General features: G+C 46.8%; 1 protein-coding gene across 3 annotated transcripts in view; it reads right to left on the reverse strand.

Moving 5' to 3' along the window:
- LOC140410176 (septin-2) overlaps nt 1-24953 on the reverse strand; it is a 260093-nt gene that overhangs the window by 45533 nt on the left and 189607 nt on the right. For 2 of the 3 annotated variants that reach the window (XM_072498163.1, XM_072498164.1), the window contains exon 11: nt 14561-14621. In XM_072498163.1, the coding sequence (XP_072354264.1) occupies nt 14561-14621 (61 nt within the window). The remainder of the gene's footprint in view (nt 1-14560; nt 14622-24953) is intronic. The other variant, XM_072498165.1, reaches the window with a different exon arrangement.

Consider the following 24953-nt stretch of genomic DNA (forward strand, 5'->3'; position numbering starts at 1 on the left):
CGTGGCGGTATCATAAAGATACCTGGCGACTCGAGAGCAAAGGTTATAAAACAGAGCCAATTGAACCAACCAAAAGTTAGCAACAGTACTTGGAAGTGCATGATAAAATAGGACTGAGTCAGCACGACTTCGACAAGGGGAGGTCGTGTCTGACAAATCTGTTAGAGTTCTTTGAGGAAATAACAAGGAAGTTAGACAAAGGAGACCCAGTGGGTGTGATTTATTTAGATTTCCAGAAGGCATTTGACAAGGTGCCGCATAGGAGATTGTTAAATAAGTTAAGAGCCCTTGGTATTAAGAGTAAGATCCTGGCGTGGATAGAGGATTGGCTGACTGGCAGAAGGCAGAGAGTGGGGATAAAGGATTCTTTATCGGGATGGCAGCCAGTGACTAGTGGTGTGCCTCAGGTGTTGATGCTGGGACCACAACTTTTCACAATATACACTAATGATCTGGAAGAAGGAACTGAAGGCACTATTGCTAAGTTTGCAGATGATACAAAGATCTGTAGAGGGACAGGCAGTATTGAGGAAGCAGGCAGGCTGCAGAAGGACTTGGACAGGTTAGGAGAATGGGCAAAGAAGTGGCAGATGGAATACAATGTGGAAAGGTGTGAGGTTATGCACTTTGGAAGAAGAAATGGAGGCATAGACTATTTTCTAAATGGGGAGATGCTTAGGAAATCAGAAGCACAAAGGGACTTGGGAGTCCTTGTTCACGATTCTCTTATGGTTAACGTGCAGGTTCAGTCAGCAGTTAGGAAGGCAAATGCAATGTTAGCATTCATGTTGAGAGGGTTAGAATACAAGGCCAGGGATGTACTTCTGAGGCTATATAAGGCTATGGTCAGACCTCATTTGGCGTATGGTGAGCAGTTTTGGGCTACATATCCAAGGATGTGCAGGCCTTGGAAAGGGTCCAGAGGAGGTTCACAAGAATGATCCCTGGAATGAAGAGCTTGTCGTATGGGTTGAGGACTCTGTGCCTGTATTCGATGGACTTTAGAAGGATGAGGGTGGATCTTATTGAAACTTACAGGATACTGCGAAGCCTGGATAGAGTCGACGTGGAAAGGATGCTTTCACTTGAAGGAAAAACTAGAAGCAGAGGACACAATCTCAGACTAAAGGGACGATCCTTTAAAACAGATATGAGGAGGAATTTCTTCAGCCAGAGGGTGGTGAATCTGTGGAACTCTTTGCCACAGAAGGCTGTGGAGGCCAAATTACAATGTCTTTAAGACAGAGGTCGATAGGTTCTTGATTAATAAGGGGATCAGGGGTTATGGGGCGAAGGCAGGAGAATGGGGATGAGAAAAATATCAGCCATGATTGAATGGCGGAGCAGACTTGATGGGCCGAGTGGCCCAATTCTGCTCCTATATCTTATGGTCTGATATCACTATTAAATGTTGATGAAAAGTGATTGGCTAAGGTGCTGGCAACGCGCTTGGAAGATTGTTTACCAGAGTGAAAGCCAAGGATCAGACAAGGGCCAACAACTGTCGGCCAATATAAGGAGATTATTGATCGTAGTCACCCCAGTCGGATCTGGAACCAGAAGTAATAATTCCCATGAATGCAGAGAAAGCGCTTGACTGGGTTGAACGGTAGTATCTATTTGAGGTATTGGGCTGATTTCGATTTGGACCAGGACCTGAATCAGGCTGTTGTATAGGACCCCACGGCTATTGTTCGCACTAATGCAATAGGTTCCAGGCATTTTCATTTGCACCGGGGTACAAGGCAGCAGTGTCCACGTTTGCTGCTACTTTTTGGGCTGGCAATTGAGCCACTGGCGATCATGCCAAGGTCATCGACGGAATGGAGGGGTATAGAGAAGGGCGGTATGGAGCACCGAGTGCCCGTATACACGGGCAACTTGTTGTACACGTGACAGACCCGATCTCCAGTGTGAGTAGGATTATGGAGATGTTGAGTAAGTTTGATTTTTTTTCGAGGTACAGGCTTAATGTGGGGAAGAGGGAGGAATTCCGGTTAGCTCCAAAGAAGGGAGAAGAGGCCTGGAGAAGATGCCGTTTTGGCTGGTTAGGTCAAGTTTCAGATTGGAATACAGGTGGCTCATTTCTGGGCCTTGCTGCACAAGTGGAATTTGGCCAATCTGGTAGAAGGAGTGAAGGGGAAATTTGGAGGGGTGGGATGTTTCCCCACTATCGTTGGCAGAACAGGTTCAAACAGTGAAAATGACAATTCTTTCGAAATTTTTATTTATTTTCCAGAATCTTTCGATTTTCCTACCTAAAAACTTTTTTGGGGAAGGTGAATAGGATGATTTTGGCCTTTGTGCGGGCAGGCAAGGTACCTCGAATCCAGACAGCCTTTTTGCAGAGAGACAGGCCGTCGGGGGAGCTGGCATTGCTGAACTTGATGAACTATTATTGGGCTGAATTTATTGCGAAGGTTCAGAATGGGTTATGAGGGAGGGTTGGTTTGGGAGTGGGTGGAGGAAGCTTCTTGTACAGGCAGTCTGAGGGAATTGGTGATGGCTCCGCTTCCATTCTCACTGGCCAAGCATTCTACGAGTCCAGTATTTGTAGCCACGTTAAGAATTTGGAATCAATTTAGGCAACATTTTAAGCTGGGGGAATGTCACCGTGGGCATCGATATGTGGGAACCATAGATTTATTCTAGCAGGGTTGGATTCAACATACAAGGTTTGGGAACAGAAGGGGATAGAGAGGTTCAGGGATTTGTATGTGGAGGGCAAATATGCAGGACTGGAGGAGCTGGTGGAAAAGTTTCAGCTACCGGGGAAAATGGGTTCCGAGGAGCACTTACAGGTTAGGAACTTTGTGAGGAAGGAGCTGGCCACGTTTCATTGGTTTCCACCTCCCTTTGTTGCTGGATAACGTTGTTTCTGAGGATGAGATGGGGAGAGTAAGATCTCCGATATCTATGGGCAGTCGATGGAGCGGGAGACGGGCACATTGGAGATAAAAAGGAAGTGAGGAGGAGGAGTTGGGTGGGTCGTTTGAAAGGGGGGGGGGGGGGTGGAGTGAGGCCTTACATAGGATAAACTCTACCCCGTGTTCAAAATTGAGCCCGATTCAATTTAAAGTAGTGCGCAGAGCACATATAACCAAAACATGCATGAATGGTTTTTTTCTGGAAGTGGAGGACAGACATGGGCGGACACAAGGGTCCCAGGTTCGATTTCTGGCTCGGATCATTGTCCGTGTGGAGTCTGCACATCCTCCCTGTGTCTGCGTGGGTTTCCTCCGGGTTCCTCCCACAGTCCAAAGATGTGCAGGTTAGGTGGCTTGGCCACGCTAAATTTCCCTTAGTGTCCAAAAAAGGTTGGGTGGGTTGTTGGGTTACGGGGATAGGGTGGAGGTGTGGGCTTAAGTAGTGTGCTCTTTCCAAGGGCCGGTGCAGATTTGATGCACTGTATTTGCACTGTATCCTTCTGCACTGTAAATTCTATGATTCTATGAGGGGGCTGGCAAACCACACACACATATTCTGGTCCTGTCTGAAATTGGTGACATTTTGGGAGTCCTTTTCAGGGACAATGTCTGAGATTTTAGGGGTAAAAGTGGCACCAAGCCTATGGGTAGCGACATTTGGGGTGTTGGATGAGCTAGCTGTGCAGAAGGGGAGAAAGGCTGAGGTGTTGACCTTTACCTCCCCGATAGCCCGGAGGAGGAATTTGATTGGGTGGCAGGCTCTGAACCTGCCAAAGGCGACAGCGTGGGTAGGAGACCCGCAGGAATTTCTGCATTTGGAGAAGATTAAGTTTGCCATTGGGGGTCGGAGGACGGGTTTTACTCAAGGTGGAGGTTGTTCATCTCCTTCTTCAAGAGTAGGTAATCGTCAGTGGGGCTGGGGGAGGGGGCACTGTTCTGTTTTGCAACTATAAAATAGGGCATACAAGGTGGGATGGTGGATGGGTTGTTTATGAGAATTATTTGATGTTTAATGAGTGTTGTGGCTTGTGCATAAAATGGAAAATATCCTGAATAAAAATATTTTAAAAAAGAATATCGTGATTGGGGAACATTAATCATCAAAAAGACTGCAATTATGAGCCCCTCCCTCCCACACCCAACTCACTTCTTCAAGTGAATAATGCATTCAATATCAGGAAGAATTCCGGATGATTAGGTGAAGAGATAGTAGATCTTCAAAAATTCCCTAGATTCTAGAAAGGTTCCAGCAGATTGGAAGATTGCAAATGTTCGACTCTTGGCTCTTCCACAGCTCACTTGCTGTTGAAACCCTCATTCCATGGCTTTGTCACCTCTCAGCTCAATTATCCCAATGCTCCCAGCGTTCACCCCACGTAAATTATGCTGTCCGTATTTTAGCTCATACAAAGTCCAGTTCACCTTTCGTCCCTGATTCAATGGTTCAATGACCCATTGTGGCTCATGACAATTCTAAAGTTCTCATCCTAGTTTTCAAATTCCTCTGCAATCTTGCCACACCTCCCACCCCACCATCATGTAACTTCCTCCAGCACTATAACTCTCTAGTTTCAGAGGGCACTCGGAATGTTTCTTCTGAATTCCCTATTTGTATTTTTTGCTCATTATCTTGCATTGATGAAATCTAGTTGTATTCTTCACAAGTAATATTCATTGTGTCTTCTTTATCAAAATCTTTCATGATTTCAAATACCTCTATTTGGTCACCCCTCAGCTTTCTCTTTTTGGCAGCATTTCCAGTAGCATTCTTGTAAATTTTCAATCGAGCAAGTCTAGAGGAACTACTTCTTTTGGCAATTGGGTTGGTAGGCAGAGGTCATACGTTTAAAATAATTTAAATGATTTTCTGCTCAGAGTTGTTAAGGCCTTGAACACCCACCTACAAAGAATCGGATTCTATGGCAACTCTCAAACATCAACTGGACGCGTACTTGAAGAAGATTCATTTTCAAGGTTTAGAAGAAAAAGCTGCATTGTGGGACTACTTGCGACAGCTTTTAATGAGCCGCCACAGGCATGGTGGGCTAAATGGCCTCCTACTGTGATGCAAGATTCTATGATTATAATCTAGAGATCGATGCAGTCGACGTCTACATTGCAACCCGTGCCAAAACCTTCTTTATGGTCAATGCTAGAGAAGCATGCCAGATTTTGTACAGAGTGAAATTCTCAGACAAAGTCCTGCCAACAGAGGAAATACAAAACGTACTTAAAAATCATCAACCTCTTATCGCCTTTTCCATTCTCACCTCAGTATTAGTGATCTTGGTGATCTGATCCCTGCTTCTATTTTGGTGCCAGATGCTGATCTCCAATTTGAGACCCATTTTGCTTTTTTTAAACATCAACCTTCCTTACCTTGAGGAGTGGAAACAAGCTAGAGATTGAAGACCTCCCTTTCGATGGTTGCGCCTGCGGAGCAGAAGCTGTAAGTTTTCTTTGCTTGCATAATCATATCAGCCACAGAATCTTAAACAAAAAGTTGCTTTCCAGGGTCACCAAAACATCCTTAACTTGCAGTGAAACAGTATCACACTATTGTTGCTGTGCAGTGCACTGCCAGATGCCACACATGGAAGTGAGTGTTGAGCAAGAACAGTATAATGTGTGCCAGTGTCATTTATTTTACTTGTTTGTGCTAGATAACAGCTGTTGCTCAGAGAAGACTATGAAGGAGTAGATCTTCAACTTGCCACCTGAAGGTAAAGCTGATGCTTTGGCCAAACTGCCCTTATAGAGACTGCTCACAAGTTGAAAACCTACCCTATAAAATCAGAAGCTGGAGCTTGCATCAATGTAATTAGGCAAGTCCATCGAAATTGTGTTGGATGACAGTCGTTTCCTCTGCCGGTACATCATGACAGGACAAGTACTCCAGAAACCCGGGAACTGAGAGGAAGCAAGTGTTTGTTTTTATCAGAAATTCCCAGAAACCACAGACTGTCAGCTGATTTCCTCCCAACCCAACCAGAAAGTGTTCTGCTGATAAAGGCACATTTCACAACAGCTGAAAGATGCTGCTGGGAGACCCTTCTCGTACAAAGCAATTATAAAGACAACACATTACATTTTTAAAAAAGAAATTGTATTATGTAAAGTACCCATTTATTTTTTTCCTCCCAATTAAGGGGCAATTTAGCGTGGCCAATCCACCTACCCTGCACATCTTTGGGTTATAGGGTTGGGACCCATGCAGACACAGGGAGTATGTGCAAACTCCATACGGACATTGACCCGGGGCCAGGAGTTATTTTCTTTTTTTGAGAGAGGCTGTTACGTGCATTGGCTAATCATAAATTGAGCTCCATTTTCTGAGAATAAAAATAAGATATGTCGTTTACGGCTGTGCCAATACCACTCGCTCCAGGCTGTGCCAATACCACTCGCTCCAATGAACAAATATTTAGCCTTCCACTAAAAATGTTATCGCAAAAATAAAAGTTTCAAAATAATTAATTGTTTCAGTAAATCCATTTTTATATTCCCCTCATAAAAACGACACACAAAATGTTATATAAAAAGAGAGGAAATGAAAAAGTTATGATCACACCATATCAAATGTCCACGTGTGTGCATTCATGTGGTGGTGGGCAGCAGAGGGTGAGGAGGAGGGCGGGTGCGTGTGTGCGCGCGTATCCAACTGAAGGCCAGTAAATTTCACTTTTATGTTCAGCATTCCGAAATCCTGGACATTGGTTGCACAAGTGAAAGAGTATAAAATCTTGACTCCAACATGGGGAAAGTAGTAATAATAATAATCTTTATTACTGTCACAAGTATAGAATCATAGAATTTACAGTGCAGGAGGTGGCCATTCGGCCCATTGAGTCTGCACCAGCCCTTGGAAAGACCACCCCACCTCAGCCCACACCTCCATCCCATCCCCATGCCATCACCCTATCCCCGTAACCCCACCTAACCCTTTTTTGGACACTAGGGCAATTTAGCATAGCCAATCCAATTTAGCATAGCCAATTCATCTAACCTGCACATCTTTGGACTGTGGGAGGAAACCGGAGCACCTGGAGCAAACCCACGCAGACACGGGGAGAAGTGCAGACTCCGCACAGAGAGTGACTCAAGCCGGGAATCGAACCTGGGACCTTGGAGCTGTGAAGCTACTGTGCTAACCACTGTGCTACCGTGCTGCCCTAAGTAAGCTTACGTTAACACTGTAATTAAGTTACTGAGAAAATCCCCAAGTCGCCACACTATGGCACCTGTTTGGGTACACTGAGGGAGAATTCAGAATGTTTAATTCACCTAACAAGCACGTCTTTCGGGCCTTGTGGGAAGAAACCGGAGCGCTGGAGGAAACCCACGCAGACATGGGGAGAATGTGCAGACTCTGCACAGTGACCCAAGCCGGGAATAGAACCTGGGTTCCTGGTGCTGTGAATCTACAGTAATAATCACTGTGCTGGTCTCTATCTGCAGCAATTTCGTAAACACGTGTATTTATAGACTTGCGCTGTGCAGCACCCAACACAATTCTTTCAACCACCCTCCGCACAACAATATCTGAACTCCAACTTTAACACATCCCCATTGCACCATTTCAATTTAATATACAAGCCACCCTGCTCGTCTGCCTGAGCTGATGGCAATTTTCTGCAAGTTGTTCACAATTATAGGCATTTTTTTGTTATGAACAGACTCATCAAAAAATGCTTTGAGATGTCATCAAACCATCAGAAAATGCTTTGAGATGTCATCAAACCCTCGTCACTTAGGGTCTTAACAGTCAACACAAAGAGAGAACATTCATCCCATCAGTCTGAATTAAACTGGGATCAAGTCTCGGAGCTGAAAAGGACAAGAGCAACCCCATTCATACTTCATACACATTTCTGTTTAAAAATATTCACTGAACCACAAAACAGCTCATTGTGGTTCTCCAACTGAATGAACATTACAGTCTAAACTATTTCACTGGGACACCAAAGACCAGAGGCTTAGGATGGTTAAGAGCCAGTCAGCTCTACATCAAGATATGCACTTAAACCACACCCCTTCAACAATGTCAGGCTCCTGCTCCCCAAGGAATTCAGCAGCTTGACAGCCACACACACACACACACACGCAATGAAGAGTAATTAGATTAGAATGGATGCATGCACAAAGCAATGGATTTATTTCAAGTGTAGCTGTCTGGCTGGATGTAATCAACTGAGTGGATCAACTAGTGGACATTTTTATCCTTGATTAGGAAGACCAGTGAACCTGATTGAATGATATTTCCAACAGCCTTATGCAACACGCCTGCTCCTCGCCACCTTTAAGCCCGCATTCTCCTTCAGGATTACAGTTCTTGCTCTCTCTCCAGTAAAGTGTGTCAGCCATGGCTCAATTGGCAGCATTCTCACATCTGAGTCACAGGGATCCTGGTTCGAATCCCACTCATGATCTAGATGCAAAGTCTAGGCTGACACTCTGGTGCTGCACTTTGGGAGATGCTGTTCTTTCAGATAAGATAAGAGGGGCGTGAGCACGGTAGCATAGTGGTTAGCACTATGGCTTTACAGCACCAGGGTCCCAGGTTCGATTCCCGGCTTGGGTTACTGTCTGCGCGGAGTCTGCACGTTCTCCCCGTGTCTGTGTGGGTTTCCTCCCACAAACCCCAAAAGACGTGCTATTAGATAATTTGGACATTCTGAATTCTCCCACTGTGTACCCGAACAGGTGCCGGAATGTGGTGACAAGGGGCTTTTCACAGTAACCTCACTGCAGTGTTAATGTAAGCCTACTTATGACAACAAAGATCATTATTATCATTATCAAACCCGTGGCCTCATCTGTCCTCTCAGGTGGGCATAAAAGATCCAATGTTGCTATTTTGAAGAACAGGAGGAGATGGCCCAGTGACTTGGCCAAAACTGGTTCCTCAAAAATCAACAACAAAAATTTACAAATTACCCAGTAATTATCACACGTTTGTGGGAGCTTGCTGTGTGCAAATTGGCTGCCACATTTTGAACATTACACAACAGTTCAAAAGCACTTTATTGGCATGTCCTGATATTGTCAAAAGTGCTATATAAATGCGAACCTTCCATTTTAAAAAAATACAGCTGTCTCTCTCTCTCCCCCCCTCAGGATAACAGGGAGAGGGGATGAGAGAGAGAGAGAAGTGGGGGGGGGGATGAGAGAGAGAGAGAGAGAGAGAGAGAGATGTATTTTTAAAAATTGATTGATTTGATTTATTGTCACATGTACCGAAGTACAGTGACAAGTATTTTTCTGCGGCCAAGTATGCACATAGTAGACAAAAAGGAATAATCAACAGAATACATTGACAAATGGTACATCGACAAACTGACTGATTACGGTGTGGAACAAGGGGCCAAACAAACAAATACATGAGCAAAAATGAGAAAAATGGAAGATTTGCATTTATATAGCACTTCTGGACAATAGCAACCCCATTCACACTTCACTGAACCACAAAACAGCTCATTGTGATTCTCTAACTGAATGAACATTACAGTCTAAATTACCATGTTGACCAGCAAAAGGTGACTAAAAGCATCAAACTTCAGTCACCAGTGTGATGTGCATTAACACCCAGGTTTTGTCTCAGGTTACCAACCTTGTTTTCTGGATGCAAGTTGCATTACAAAAGCGTACCCTTGAAATGCAACACATCAGCCTGTGCTGTTGCAGCCAGTGGGCACATTGGAAAATTATGTTGCAAGGTGGAAATATCCAAAAGCAGCAATCACGTCCTGTCGTAGTGTATTACTCTGGAAAATCTTCATTTTTTCCCCCCTGGAGCAGGATTTTGTCTGAAGTATTTTACTGATGTGAATTTATATAGGATAACGTACGCACTATCTAAATTGAACCAGATATTTCTTGCCAACCCTGTATTTGCAAAGCACAGTACTGGAACACTGGCAAGGTTTCAGGAGAAGCAAATAATATATATTTGAAGAGGCAGCAGAGTAGAGCTGCTTTTAACCAGCATTGCAGCAATTATTTTGACTAGTTGTTCCAGCTGTTCTTAATGCTAAGGTACAGTGGTGATGCAGACGGAACAACCCCATCCCCTCCCAGGAAATATCCATCTTTTCTAAAACATAAATTTATTGAAAAAGCACAAAATAATGTTCAGTATATGATGCAGTTGATAAAGTTCAGGGAAAATACTTAAACTTATACAAGAACGGAAGAAATAGCAGGAGTAGACTTCAAGCCTGCCCCACCTTTCAACATGTTCAGACCTCATCTTCTGCCTCAACTCCACTTCCCCAACTGCGTGCACTAACCGCTCCCCTCCCCCCACCCCCACCCCCCACAACCCCCTCTTGACCCTCCTCTCTTCTATGAGTCTTGGGAAGCATTCAGGCTTGGTTGCTAAGTGGTAAGTCACATATGTGCCACACAAGTGCTGGTCAATGGCTATCACCAATAAGAGAAAATCTATCAACTCCACTTTATGTTGAACAGCATCACAAGCACTGAAATCCCCACCAACAATATCCTGGAGGTCACCATTGAAAGAAACTAAACTAGAGCAGCCAGTAAAATACAGTGGCCACAAGAGTACGTCAGACGCTGGGAATTCTGCAGCGAATAACTCGCCTAACTCCGCAGAGGCAGTCCACCATTTACAAGACAGAAATCAGGATTGTGATGGAATGCTCTCCAATTGACTGCATGAGTGCAGTTCCAAAGGAAAGTGCAGCAATGTATACCATCTACAAGATGCACTGTAAAAACTCACCATGTTTCCTTCAACAGCACCTCCCAAACTCACTACCTCTACCACCTAGAAGGACAATGGCAGCAGGTGCATGGGAACATCACCACGTGCAAGTTTCCTTCCAAGTCACTCACCATCTTATATTGGAACTAAAGCGCCGTTCCTTCTCTGTCGCTGGATTAGAATCCTGGATCTCCCTATCTAACAGCACTGCAAGTGCCCCTGCAAATGCATGGACAACAGAAATTCCAGAAGGCAGTTCATCACCAGCTCTCAAAGAATTAAAGCTGGGCAACAAATGATGGCTCGTCAATGACATTCACCTTCTGGTGAATGCATAAAAGGTTCCTACTCCTAAATCCCCGCCTTCCCTCCTCCTCCCCTCCACCTCCTCTCCTTCCCCTTCACATCCCTCTCTTTGCCCTCCACCCCCCATCCTCTGCCCTCCACCCCCCCTCCCTCTGCCCTCCACCCCCCTCCCTCTGCCCTCCACCCCCCTCCCTCTGCCCTCCACCCCCCCTCCCTCTGCCCTCCACCCCCCCTCCCTCTGCCCTCCACCCCCCCTCCCTCTGCCCGCCAACCCCCTCCCTCTGCCCGCCAACCCCCTCCCTCTGCCCGCCAACCCCCTCCCTCTGCCCGCCAACCCCCTCCCTCTGCCCGCCAACCCCCTCCCTCTGCCCGCCAACCCCCTCCCTCTGCCCGCCAACCCCCTCCCTCTGCCCGCCAACCCCCTCCTGCCCTCCACCCCCCCTCCCTCTGCCCTCCACCCCCCTCCCTCTGCCCTCCACCCCCCTCCCTCTGCCCTCCACCCCCCTCCCTCTGCCCTCCACCCCCCTCCCTCTGCCCTCCACCCCCCCCACCCTCTGCCCTCCACCCCCCCACCCTCTGCCCTCCACCCCCCCACCCCCTGCCCTCCAACCCCCCCACCCTCTGCCCTCCACCCCCCCACCCTCTGCCCTCCACCCCCCCACCCTCTGCCCTCCACCCCCCCACCCTCTGCCCTCCACCCCCCCCACCCTCTGCCCTCCACCCCCCTCCCTCTGCCCTCCACCCCCCTCTGCCCTCTGCCCTCCACCCCCCTCCCTCTGCCCTCTGCCCTCCACCCCCCTCCCTCTGCCCTCCACCCCCCTCCCTCTGCCCTCCACCCCCCTCCCTCTGCCCTCCACCCCCCTCCCTCTGCCCTCCACCCCCCTCCCTCTGCCCTCCACCCCCCTCCCTCTGCCCTCCACCCCCCTCCCTCTGCCCTCCACCCCCCTCCCTCTGCCCTCCACCCCCCTCCCTCTGCCCTCCACCCCCCTCCCTCTGCCCTCCACCCCCCTCCCTCTGCCCTCCACCCCCCTCCCTCTGCCCTCCACCCCCTCCCTCTGCCCTCCACCCCCCTCCCTCTGCCCTCCACCCCCCTCTCCCCTCTAACCCCACTTTCCCCTTCCCCCCTCTCTTTCCCATTCACTACGATCATAGAGGTCGGATCTCAACCAACGATGAGTTAGAGTACAGGAGGGAGATAGAGAACCTAGTGGAGTGGTGTTAAGACAACAATTTCTACCTCAATGTCAGGAAAACTAAGGAGCTGGTCATCGACTTCAGAAAGCAAATTATATTAGACCCCCAGTCTGCATCCGAGGTGGAGATGGTTGACAGCTTCAAATTCCTAGGTATGCACATCACCAGCAATCTGCCCTGGTCCACCCACATCAACGCTACGAGCAAGAAAGCACAACAGCACCTATACTTTCTCAGGAAACTAAGGAAATTTGGCATGCCAACATTGACACTTACCAACCTTTAGAGATGCACCATAGAAAGCATCATATCTGGCTGCATCACTGTCTGGTATGACAACTGCTCAGCCGAAAACCGTAAGAAACTACAGAGAGTCGCGAACACAGCCTAGTCCATCACGCGAACCCGCCTCCCATCGATTGACTTTGTCTACACCTCCCGCTGCCTTGGGAAAGCGGGCAGCATAATCAAAGATCCCTTCCATCCGGCTTACTCACTCTTCCAACTTCTTCCACCGGGCAGGAGGTGGTCTGAGAACTAACTCACTAACAGACTCAAAAACAGCTTCTTCCCCGCTGTTACCAAACTCCCAAATCCTCTTATGGACTGATCTGATCTCTTCACACATCTTCTCTACCATGTAGTACTACACTCCTGTATGCTTCACCTGAAGCCTGTGTCTGTGTATTTACATTGTGTATTTATGTATGCCATTTTTTTTCATGTATGGAATGATCTGTCTGGACTGTACGCAGAAAAAGACGTTTCACTGTATCTCGATACACGTGGCAATAAACAAATCCAATCCAATCTCTCTATTTCCCATTCCTCCTCTCTTTCCCATTTCCCCATTCCTCCCTCTTTCCCATTTCCCAACCCCCTCTCTTTCCCATTTCCCCATACCCCCTCTCTTTCCCATTTCCTCATCCCCCTCTCTTTCCCATTTCCCCATCCCGCTCTCTTTCCCATTTCCCCATCCCTCCTCTTTCCCATTTCCCCATCCCCCCCCCATTCCCATTTCCCCAACCCCCTCTCTTTCCCATTTCCCCATCCCTCTCTCTTTCCCACTTCCCCATCCCTCTCTCTTTCCCATTTCCACATCCCCCTCTCTTTCCCATTTCCCCATACCCTCTTTTTCCCATTTCCCCATACCCTCTTTTTCCCATTTCCCCATACCCTCGCTTTCCCATTTCCCCATACCCTCTCTTTCCCATTTCCCCATACCCCCTCTCTTTCCCATTTCCCCATACCCTCTCTTGCCCATTTCCCCCTCCCCCATCTTGCCCATTTCCCCTCCCCCCTCTTGCCCTTTTCCCTTCCCTCCTCTTTCCCTAACCCCTTCTCCTCTTTCCCTTCTCCTCTTTCCCTTCTGCCCTCTCGTCCCCTTCCCCCTCTCTTCCCCTTCCCCCTCTCTTCCCCTTCCCCCTCTCTTCCCCTTCCCCCTCTCTTCCTTTCCCATTCCCTGCTCCCCCTCTCTTTCCCCTGCCCTCCCCCCCCTTCCTGTTCCCCTTCCTCATTTTCCCTCTCTGTTGTCCTGCCCTAAACTCCATTCCAACCTCCTCCATTCCAAAAGAGCTGCCCATCACACTACAATCATCTACAGGTGTTTGATTAACACTATTTAATAAAGTATGTACTCTGGGGGGGGGGGGGAAGTATTGAAAGACAGTGGGCAGGATTCTCAGAGCCTCTGCACCGATTGGTGCGGGTGCGGAGAATGGGCATCGACGCCGAATCGCGCGCAGTCTACGCGGCGTGGGTAGGGGGCCATTGACAGAGGCTCGGTGTAACTGGCCGAGTGCCTGAAGGCGTGGTTCTCTCATGGTCTCACCCGTCGGGAACTCGACATGGCAGCTATCGATCGGAGGCCACCGATCCACGGGCGCTCGCGATCTCCGGGGTGCCTATCTTTTTGGTGCCAGTCCACGGTGTGGTTCCGCCATGCCACCGCCGTGCGCATGCGCGGCCCCCCTGACCGGAAGTGCAGCAGCCGGATCAGTGAGGAGCTGCCCTGCTAGCCCCCTCATGTAGGAGAACCACTCTGGACTATCTTCAGGAAAGTCCAGAGTGACTCGTCCGTGTTTTCACGCTGGAGTGGGGACATAACCCCATTATTGGAGAATATCGCCCCGGATGTAACAGCAACAAGAATTAGTGAGGCAGCTGTAAGTAACGAAAGGCTCCAAATTTAAAAATGTTTCCTGTTTTGCTGCTCGATTCAAAATTATTCAGAAACAGAAAACACAACTCTTTTTGCCCCCAAGTGTTTTGTAGGACTCTAACTTGTTAATCACGGAAGATGATCCTGACGAAGGCTTTTTCTTTTTCATTGGTTCCTGATAAAGGCTTTTGTCCTTTTAATTGGTCTCTCTGTGCTTGACCTCTTAGAAACTGATACACTCACCTCAGCCTCCTTCTGTAGCAGAATCTTGTCCTTGTCAACCGTATCATCTTCCACATCCCTGCTGGAACAAAGAGAATGAGTCAGGAACCAAGATAACTCAATGTCATTTGCCCATCCTGGACTGTGACCTCCCTCTAGGAACTGGAAATTATTTGCAGATAAACCTGCACTGATGCATTCATGATCATCATCTCGTTGTACACCAGACACTGCCAATCTGCACCCAAAAATGTGGTGGAAATAGTAACATAAAAACCGGATTTAATATAGAACGTAGCCACCCTATTGAATGAAAGCATTGTATTATATGATACACTTTATCCAGTGGTCATTGCAAAAGTAGTTTGAGGATTTTTATCGTGACATTTCTTCAGGAGTTAACAGCTTGAAATCCCAAATTAAGAATACAGATTTGTAGGTACTCCCAGTTATCTGTTATCCTCTGAACAGTTAAAATATATGAATTGTGTTAACCTGATCATTGGGTCCCTATAAAAGTGTGATTGTTATATTTTCCAATCAGTGATGCAGGTATAAATAATGAAAATGGCTGGAATAATGGTTGATCTCTGGGCAGGCTAATCCAAAGAATGTGATACGCAATTAGAAGTGTTACATTTAGTCAAGCCAGATAATGTAATTTAATGTTATAAAAACAAGAACTGCTGGAAACACTCAGTGGGTCAGTCGGCATTCGGGAGAGAACAAGTAAATTAATATTCCATATACAACTTCTTTCTCAGGACTGGAATATATTACAAGTGAATAACATTTAAAAACATATAGAACATGATAGAATATACAGCTTAGAACCAGGACATTCAACTCAACTGTCTCCTGCCATGTGCTCTGTTCCACACAAGTCTTGTCCCATCCTATTTCATCTACCCCTATCAGCATATCCTTTTATTCTTATTCCTTACTCCAATGTACTTTGTATTTCCACAATTTACTACTTTATATTTCTCTATATTAAACTGTCTCTCCCATAAGTCTGCCGATCTTGCTAACTCACTACTGTCTTCCTTAAACTTTATACAGCTTTTGTCACTATTTGCCTATCAATGCCATTTGTAAATGTCATTATTCCTTCAATTCCCAAGTCTAAATCATTCAATTCGAATGCAAGCGCCACAAAGACCCCTCCGCAACCATGCCCTTCCATTATAAGAAACTTCCCTTTACCTCTACCACTTATATCCAAATATTCCTCTACTTACATGGACATATTCCTCTTAATTCCATTCATCATTATCTTTGTCGTAAGTCTTTAATGTCGTATGGAATAAACGCATTTTTGTCAAAATCCATATCCGCTGTATTTTCCCTGTTTGTTATTTCTTTAAAGAATTCTGTAAAGTTTATCAGCAACAACCTGCCATTTTGAAATCCAACCCATCTGCTCATGGCTCTCCAAGAATTTAATATTCACCTAATTATAGATTTTAGTAGCTTACCAAAACTGTATTAACTTGCGTCTGATTTCCTGACATGCCAGTTTCTCCTTTTATGAAGAGAACTTCCCAACCTTCTGTTCCTCACCATAGGAGTTTTGAAAAATTATATTCAGAGCCCTAGTTATTTCTTCCATGGCTAATTTCAGCTTGCATCTAAGAATACCACCAGGTACTAATAATGTTTCAATTAAACAACAGGTTTGAACAACTCGAATCCGAGTAACCTCTTTAGTTCTATTTCTTTGAATAGTAACAGTTCTAGAATAGGTCCCTTGCTCTTTGTGGCATATATTAATGATTTGAATTGAATGTGCGGGGGGGGGGGGGGGTATAGAAGTTTGCAGATGATACCAAAATTGGCCGGGTGATTGATAATCGAGAAGAAAGTTGAAGAACGATACCTATGGACTAGTCAGGTGGGTGGTATAGTGGCAAACAGAGTTAAATCCAAAGAAATTCAAGGTATCTGTAATGCATTTGGGGAAGGTAAAGAAGGCAAGGGTATACATCGTAAATGGTAGGATATGGGGAAGTATACAGAAACAGAGGGACCTTGGGAGTGGACGTCCAACGATTCCTGAAGGAGGCAGGACAGGTAGATAAGGTGGTCAAGAAGGCGTGCGAGAGGCCTCCTTCTGCACTGTAAATTCTATGATAATCTATGATATTTGCCTTTATTGACTAAGATGTGGAGGTGCCGGCGTTGGACTGAGGTGAGCATAGTAAGAAGTCTGACAACACCTGGTTAAAGTACAACAGGTTTGTTTCAAACACTAGCTTTCGGAGCACTGCTCCTTCATTCACCGGAGGAAGGAGCAGTGCTCCGAAAGCTAGTGTTTGAAACAAACCTGTTGGACTTTAACCTGGTGTTGTAAGACTTTTTATTGGCCAAAGCATAGAATACAAGAACTAGGAGCTTAGCTGGAATTGCAAAAACACTAGTTAGGCCACAAGTGGAGTGCTGCGTGCAGTTCTGTTCACTGTACTATATGAACGATGTGACTGCACTGGAGAGGATATAGAGGAGATTTATAAGAATGGTGGCTGGACCGCAGAATTTTAGTTACGAGGAAAGACTGGACTGGCTCGCATTGTTTTCTTTGGAACAGGAGGCTAATTGAATTGCATAAAATTATGGCAGAGGTCTGAGCATGATTGGGAAGGTTTTATTCCCCATGGCTGGAGGGTCCATAACAGGAGCATAAATCTAGGTAAGAGATGGGTGGTTTACAGGAGATTTGAGGGAAATTTCTTTTTCACCCAGAGCACGGCATGGATGAAGAATTCATTGTTTGAAAGGGGGAAGGCTTAAAGGGTAGAAACCCCAAAAAAATACTTGGAAGTGCTGTAACCTACAAGGGCTATGGAGCAAGAGTTGAAAAGTAAGATTGAGCTAGATGGTTACTTGCTAGTAGATGTGGACATGATGGACTGAATAGCCTCTTTTGGTACTGCAAATCTCTACGATTTTATGATCTAGCAAACTCTAGCGGTTTTTCAGTGGCAACTGCCACCTCCTTCTCAAAACTGTGGCTCGTACTTACTTATTGCTACTACCTAGATCATCTTGACTCTTGTTTCTAAGCAGCTGCTATTTTAACTATACTCCCATCAGACCTATTTGCTACGGTTTATACAAAAGCAAAATACTGCGGATGTGGAAATCTGAAATATAAACAGAAAATGCTGAAAATACTCAGCAGCTGTGGCAGCATCTGTGGAGAGAGAAATAGAGTTTCAGGTTTGTGACCTTTTATCAGAACAGTTCTGATTTCCATCATTTTCTTTATGAATGCTGTTACTAGTTATGTTTTTTTCTCTGCTAATATTCCCTCATCACCTCTTTTAGCTTTTTAAGCTCACTTCGTGTAGTTTTCTGACATTTTCTCTATAATGGCTGGCTTTTTACCGTGGCAGCGCGGTGGCACAGCGGTTAGCACTGTTGCTTCACAGCGCCAGGGTCCCAGGTTCGATTCCCGCCTTGGATCACTGTCTTTGCGGATTCTGAACGTTCTCCCTGTGTCTGCGTGAGTTTCCTCCGGGCACTCTGGTTTCCTCCCACAAAGCCCAAAAGTTGTGTGCTTGCTAGGTGAATGCTGAATTCTCCCTGTGTACCCGAACAGGTGCCGGAATGTGGCGACTAGGGGATTTTCACAGTAACTTTATGGCAGTGTTAACGTAAGCCTACTTCTGACACTAATAAAGATTCTTATTACTTTTCATTATCTGCCCAGTTGGTGCTCCTATTTTAAGTGTCAAACTTGACCTCCTCCTTTTTTCCCTTTACAAGAATATACTTGATTTGGACCTTATTTCCTGTTCAAATATTTCCGTTGTTCCTTTTTTTTTTGTTTAAAAAAATTTTTTTTTTTTTTTTAAAGAGTACCCAATTATGTTTTTCCCCAATTAAGGCGCAATTTAGCGTGGCCAATTCACCTACCAGGCACATCTTAGGGGTGTGGGGGAGGGGTGTGGGGGTAAGACCCTCGCAGACGCAGGGAGAATGTGCAAACTCCTCACGGACAGTGACCCGGGGCCATGATCGAACCTGGGTCCTCAGTGCAGTGAGGTAGCAGTGCTAACCACTGTGCCACCGTGCCACCCCGATCTGGACAAAGTTGTTTTTTGTCTTGCTATAACTTCAGAACTAGGTTAAGCAGTACAAATGCGAGATACTGTGGAAATCTGAAATAAACACAGAAAACGCGGAAGTATTCAACAGGTCTGGCAGTGTCCGTGGCGAGAGAAACAAGAGCTGTTTCAGTTCAATGATCCTTCAGCAGACCTGAAAAAATGATCTTGTTTCTCTCTCCACAGATTCTGCCGGATCTGTTGAGTATTTGGAGTATTTTCTGTTTTTAAAAAATAAATTTAAGTATCCAATTATTTTTTTTTCCCAATTAAGGGACAATTTAGCATGGCCAATCCACCTACCCTGCTCATCTATTGGGTTGTGGGGTGAGACCCACGCAGACACGGGGAGAATGTGCAAACTCCACACAGACAGTGACCCAGGGCCGGGATCGAATCGGGGACCTTGGCGCATGAGGCCGCAGTGCGAGCCATTGCCCCACCATGCCGTCCTGTATTTTCTGTTTTTATTCAAGGAGTGCATTCCTGTTTGAAATGCAACATATAATTGGACAAAATGGTGGCGACTATATTACAAACAATGCTCTCTTTCATCACATTTTCCCTAACTCAGTCAGATCTGGGATATAATAAAAACATCCCACAATTGCAACTTTTGTTGTCCAAAGTGTTGCTCCTTTTGTTGGGGCTGGTTTAGCACCGTGGGCTAAATAGCTGGCTTGTAATTAGACAGGAGCTGAGGAGCATAAAGTGGGAACAATTGTTCTTGGGGAAATGCACAACAGTAATGTGCGGGTTGTTTAAGGAGCACTTGCTGCAAGTGCTGGATAGTTTTGTCCCACTGAGACGAGGAAGGATTGGTAAGGTGAAGGAGCCTTGGATGACAAGAGAAGTGGTGCTTCTAGTCAAGAGGAAGAAGGGAGCTTACGTAAGGTTGAGGAAGCAAGGATCTGGCATGGCTCTAGAGGGTTACAAGGTAGCCAGGAAGGAACTAAAAAATGGATTTAGGAGAGCTAGAAGGGGGCATGAAAAAGCCCTGGCGGGAAGGATTAGGGAAAACCCCAAGGCGTTCTACACTTATGTGAGAAATAGGAGGATGATCAGAGTGAGAGTAGGGCCGATCAGGGATAGTGGAGGAAACTTGTGCCTAGAGTCTGAGGAGATGGGTGTGGCCCTAAATGAATATTTTGCTTCAGTATTCACTATAAAGAGGGGCCTTGTTGCTCATGAGAACAGTGTGAACCAGGTTAATAGACTCAAACAGGTTGATATTAAGAAGGAGGATGTGGCAGCACGGTGGCGCAGTGGACAGTGCTGCTGCCTCACGGCGCCGAGGTCCCAGGTTCGATCCCAGCTCTGGGTCACTATCCGTGTGGAGTTTGCACCTTCTCCCCATGTGGTTAGGTGGATTGGCCACGCTAAATTGACCCTTAATTGGAAAAAAATAATTGGATACTCTAAAAAAAATTTTAAATAGGAGGATGTGTTGGAAATTTTGAAAAGCATCAGGGTAGATAAGTCCCCTGGGCCTGATGGGATATACCCAAGGTTACTACGGGAAGCGAGGGAGAGATTGCTGCGCCGTTGGTGATGATCTTTGCATCCTCACTCTCCACTGGAGTAGTACCGGATGATTGGAGGGAGGCGAATGTCGTTCCCCTGTTCAAGAAAGGGAATAGGAAAATCCCTGGGAATTGCAGACCCATCAGTCTGTGGTGTGCAAAATATTGGAAAGGATTCTGAGAGATAGGATTTATGATTATTTAGAAAAACATAGTTTGATTAAAGATAGTCAGCATGGCATGTGAGGGGCAGGTCATGCCTCACAAGCCTCATTGAATTCTTTCTGAGGATGTGACGAGACACATTGATGAAGGTCGGGCAGTGGATGTGGTGTATATGGATTTCAGTAAGGCATTTGACAAGGTTCCCTATGGTAGGCTCATTCAGAAAGTTAGGGGGCATGGGATACAGGGAAATTCAGCTGTGTGGAATCAGAATTGGCTGGCCGAAAGAAGACAGTGAGTGGTAGTGGATGGAAAGTATTCTGCCCGGAGGTCGGTGACCAGTGGTGTCCTGCAGGGATCTGTTCTGGGACCTCTGCTCTTTGTGGTTTTTATAAATGACTTGGATGAGGGAGTGGAAGGGTGGGTTAGTAAGTTTGCCGATGACACGAAAGTTGGGGGAGTTGTAGATAGTGTCGAGGGCTGTTGCAGGTTACAACAGGACGTTGACAGGATGCAGAGCTGGGCTGAGAAGTGGCAGATGGAGTTCAACTTAGATAAATGTGAAGTGATTCATTTTGGAAGGTCGAATTTGAATGCTGAATACAGGGTTAAAGGCAAGATTCTTGGAAGTGTGGAGAAACAGAGGGGTCTTGGGGTCCACGTACATAGATCCCTCAAAGTTGCCACCCAGGTTGATAGGGTTGTTCAGAAGGCGTATGGTGTGTTGGCTTTCATTAACAGGGGGATTGAAATTAAGAGCCACAAGGTTTTGCTGCAGCTTTATAAAACTCGAGTTAGACCACACTTGGAATATTGTGTCCAGTTCTGGTCGCATCATTATAGGAAGGATGTGGATGCTTTGGAGAGGGTACAGAGGAGATTTACTCGGATGCTGCCTGGAATGGAGGCATGTCTTAAGAAGAAAGGTTGAGGGAGTTAGGGCTTTTCTCACTGGAGCAAAGAAGGAAGAGAGGTAACTTGATAAGAGGTGCACAAGGTGATGAGAGGCATGGATAGAGTGGATAGCCAGAGACTTTTCCCCGCACGTAAATGGCTGTCACGAGGGGACATAGTTTTGAGGTGATTGGAGGAAGGGATAGGGGAGATGTCAAGGGTAGGTTGTTTAAACAGAATGGTGGGTGCGAGGAATGCACTGCCAGCAGAGGTGGTGGAGTCTGAGTGATGAGGGACATTTAAGCGACTTAGACAAGCACATGGACTGCAGTAAATTGAAGGGGTGTAGGTTAGGTTGATCTTAGATGAGGATAAATAGTCGGCACAACATCGTGGGCCGAAGGGCATGTATTGTGCTGTACTGTTTGTTCTATGTTCTATGTAATACAGAACAATGCCAGCAGTGCGGGTTCAATTCCCGTACCAGCCTCCCCGAACAGGCGCCGGAATGTGGCGACTAGGGGCATTTCACAGTAACTTCATTGAAGCCTACTTGTGACAATAAGCAATTATTAATTATTATTAAACCCCTCTAGGTTGGTTTGCAAATTCCATCCTCAATTTCTTTTCCACTGCTTCGTGAGTTAGTGTTTTTCAAACTTTTTTTTCCAAGTGACCCACTTTTACCAAATGGCTGACTCTCACGACCCACGCCAGGTCCATGATAGATTCTCCTTAGTTACTTCTATAAATATCACATTCATTTCTGACACATCTGAATTTTTAAAGTAAAAATTGTAAATTGAGCTGTTGTTTCACCTTATTTATTTTTAAAAAAAATTATTTTTATTCAACAAATTTTCAACAGGTCTACAATACAAAACAACCCCAAACAAAAAACCCCAGCCTCCCCCAAACATCGTCCCTCAGCAGCCAACGGTAACCAACTCCCAAAACTGCATGATGAACAAACCACAACAATTGTAGAACCCCTCACTCGCCCCCTCAGCGCGAACTTCACTGTCTCCAGAGTCAAAACCCTCAGCATGTTCCCATGCCATGCCGAGGCACAGGGTGGACAGGCTGACCTCCACCCCAGCAAGACCCGCTTACGAGCAATCAGCGAGGCAAAGGCTAAGACATCTGCCCCCACACCGTACTGCAGCTCTGGCCGGTCCAACACCCCGAATATGGCTTCCAGGAGACCGGGCTCCACACCCACGTTTAAGACCTCCAAAATTATACTGAACACCGTCTTGCAAAACCCTTCCAGCTTCGGACAAGCCCAAAACATGTGACAGTTGTAGGACCCACATCACTCACAGACATCCCCCACCCCTTTGAACAGCCAGTTCATCCTTGATTTTGTAAAGTGCGTCCTGTATACCACCTTCAGCTGCATCAACCCCAACTGCACACACAAAGTCGAGGCATTCACCCTCTGCGGCGCCTCACAACACAATCCCTCGAGCACCGCCCCCAGCTCTTTCTCCCACTTCACCGTAACCCTCTCCATACACAACCCATCCTCCTCCAGAATCCTCCCATAAAGCGCCGAGACGACCCCCCTCGCCAACCCCTCACTGACAGCACTGTCTCGAACAGCAAGAAGGCAGGGGCAATAACAAAGGTCGGAAAAATCTTCCTCGCAAAGTCCTGCATCTGCGTATACACAAAGCCTTCCCCCTGCGTCAACCAATGCTTCTTGTCCAACTCCTTCAAACTAACAAACCGCCCTCCCAGGAACAGATCCTTCATTACCTTAATCATTTCCCATCCCTGAAGCCATGCATCCAGCCTCCGCGGTTCAAACCCATGATTCCCCCTAATTGGCATCCCCCCCTGACCTGGCCCCCCCGTGTAACGTGCTGTGTAAACTGCCTCCAAATCTTCACGGTGGCCAGCACCACCAGATTCACCGTGTACTTCCTTGGGGCCATCGGGAGCAGTGCCGTTGCCAGCGCCCGCAACCCCGACCCCATACAAGAACCCGCCTCCACACTGCTGCCTCACGGCGCCGACGTCCCAGATTCGATCCTGGCTTTGAGTCACTGTCCGTGTGAAATTTGCACATTCTCCCCGTGTTTGCGTGGGTTTTGTCTCCGCAACCCCAAAGATGTGGTGTAGGTGGATTGGCCACGCTAAATTTTCCCTTAATTGGGAAAAATGAATTGGGTATTCTAAATAAAAAAAAAAAGAACCTGCCTCCATCTTAACCCACAGAGCCCCCTCCCCCCACCCTCTCTGCTTCAGCCCTACACCTTCACTGCTTTTGCCACCCAATAATAATACAACAAATATTCGGGAGGCCTAACCCCTGCTGACCCCTCTGCAGTACCACCTTCCTAACCCCAGGCACTTTTCCTCCCCAAAAGAAACGAGATCAACCTTTCCACTCCTCTGAAGAAAGATTTAGGCAAAAAGACCGGTAGACATTGAAACAAGAAAAGGAATAGCAGCAAAACATTCATTTTAACTGTCTGCACCCAGCCCGCCAATGACAGAGGGAGATTCTCCCACCTCAGCAAATCGGCCTTCACCCTCCCCATCATACGAGTGAAATTAAGCTTCCAAAGCCCTGCCCAATCCTGGGCCACCTGCACCCGCAAATACCTAAAATGAGACACTGCCAGGTGAACCGGCAGCCCCCTCACCGCCGCGCCAGTCAGGGAGAACTCAAAATACCCACTCGTCCCTGAATTCAGTTTGTACCCCCAAAGAATCCCGAATCTCTGGATCAACCCCATTATACTCCCCACCAACGTGCTCGGCTCTGAAATAGGCAGCAACAAATCATCTGCATAAAGGGACATGCTATGTTCCAACGCCCCCCCCCCCCCCCCCCCCCCCACCCCATTATCCCCTTCCACAACCCCGGACTCCTTAGCGCAATGGCCAAAGCAAACAGAAGGGGGGGGCATGAGCATGGGCACCCCTGCCTCGTACCCCGATGCAAAGCAAAATACTCTGAATTCATACTGTTCATACGCACGCTCGCCATTGGCTCCTTATATAGCACCTACGCCACAAACTTAGGCCCAATCCCAAATTTCTCTTGTACCGCAATTAAATAACTCCACTCAAGTCGGTCAAACGCCTTCTCCGCATCCAATGCCACTACCACATCCATCTCCCTCCCCTCTGCCAGAGAAAGCACCGCATTCAGCAACCTCCTCACATTCGAGAACAACAGTCTTCCCTTTAAAAACCCCATCTGGTCCTCCCCGATCACCTTTGGAAGACACCCTTCCAACCTTAATGCCAAAGTATTTGCCTATTCAAGTTTGCTGACGATACGACTATAGTGGTCCGGATCTTGAATAACGACGAGTCAGAATACAGGAGGGAGATAGAGAACCTAGTGGAGTGGTACCAGCGACAACAATCTATCCCTCGGAGGCTTCCGGTTGCGGCGATGCACTGCTAAGCTACACGTTTCGGCAGCTCCCGCTCTAACGGACTTTTGGGCTCTTTTTGGGAGCCCCAACGGAAATTTTCTTTGGACCAAACCCAGTGTGGGGTGACGAAGTAAGGAGTCCCCCCTAGTGTGTATGGAAAAGATCGGTGGTAGTGGCCAGATTGCGAAGGATCCTCTGGAGCAGCGGCAGAGAAGAGAAGGAAGAAGCAAGATGGCGACGGATGAAGACCAGACGACATGGGGGCCGGATCAGCAGGAATTCCTTAGACGGTGTGTGGAGGAATTAAAAAAGGAGGTGCTGGCGC

The sequence above is a fragment of the Scyliorhinus torazame genome, chromosome 1 (genome assembly GCF_047496885.1).
Source record: "Scyliorhinus torazame isolate Kashiwa2021f chromosome 1, sScyTor2.1, whole genome shotgun sequence".
Taxonomy (NCBI): domain Eukaryota; kingdom Metazoa; phylum Chordata; class Chondrichthyes; order Carcharhiniformes; family Scyliorhinidae; genus Scyliorhinus; species Scyliorhinus torazame.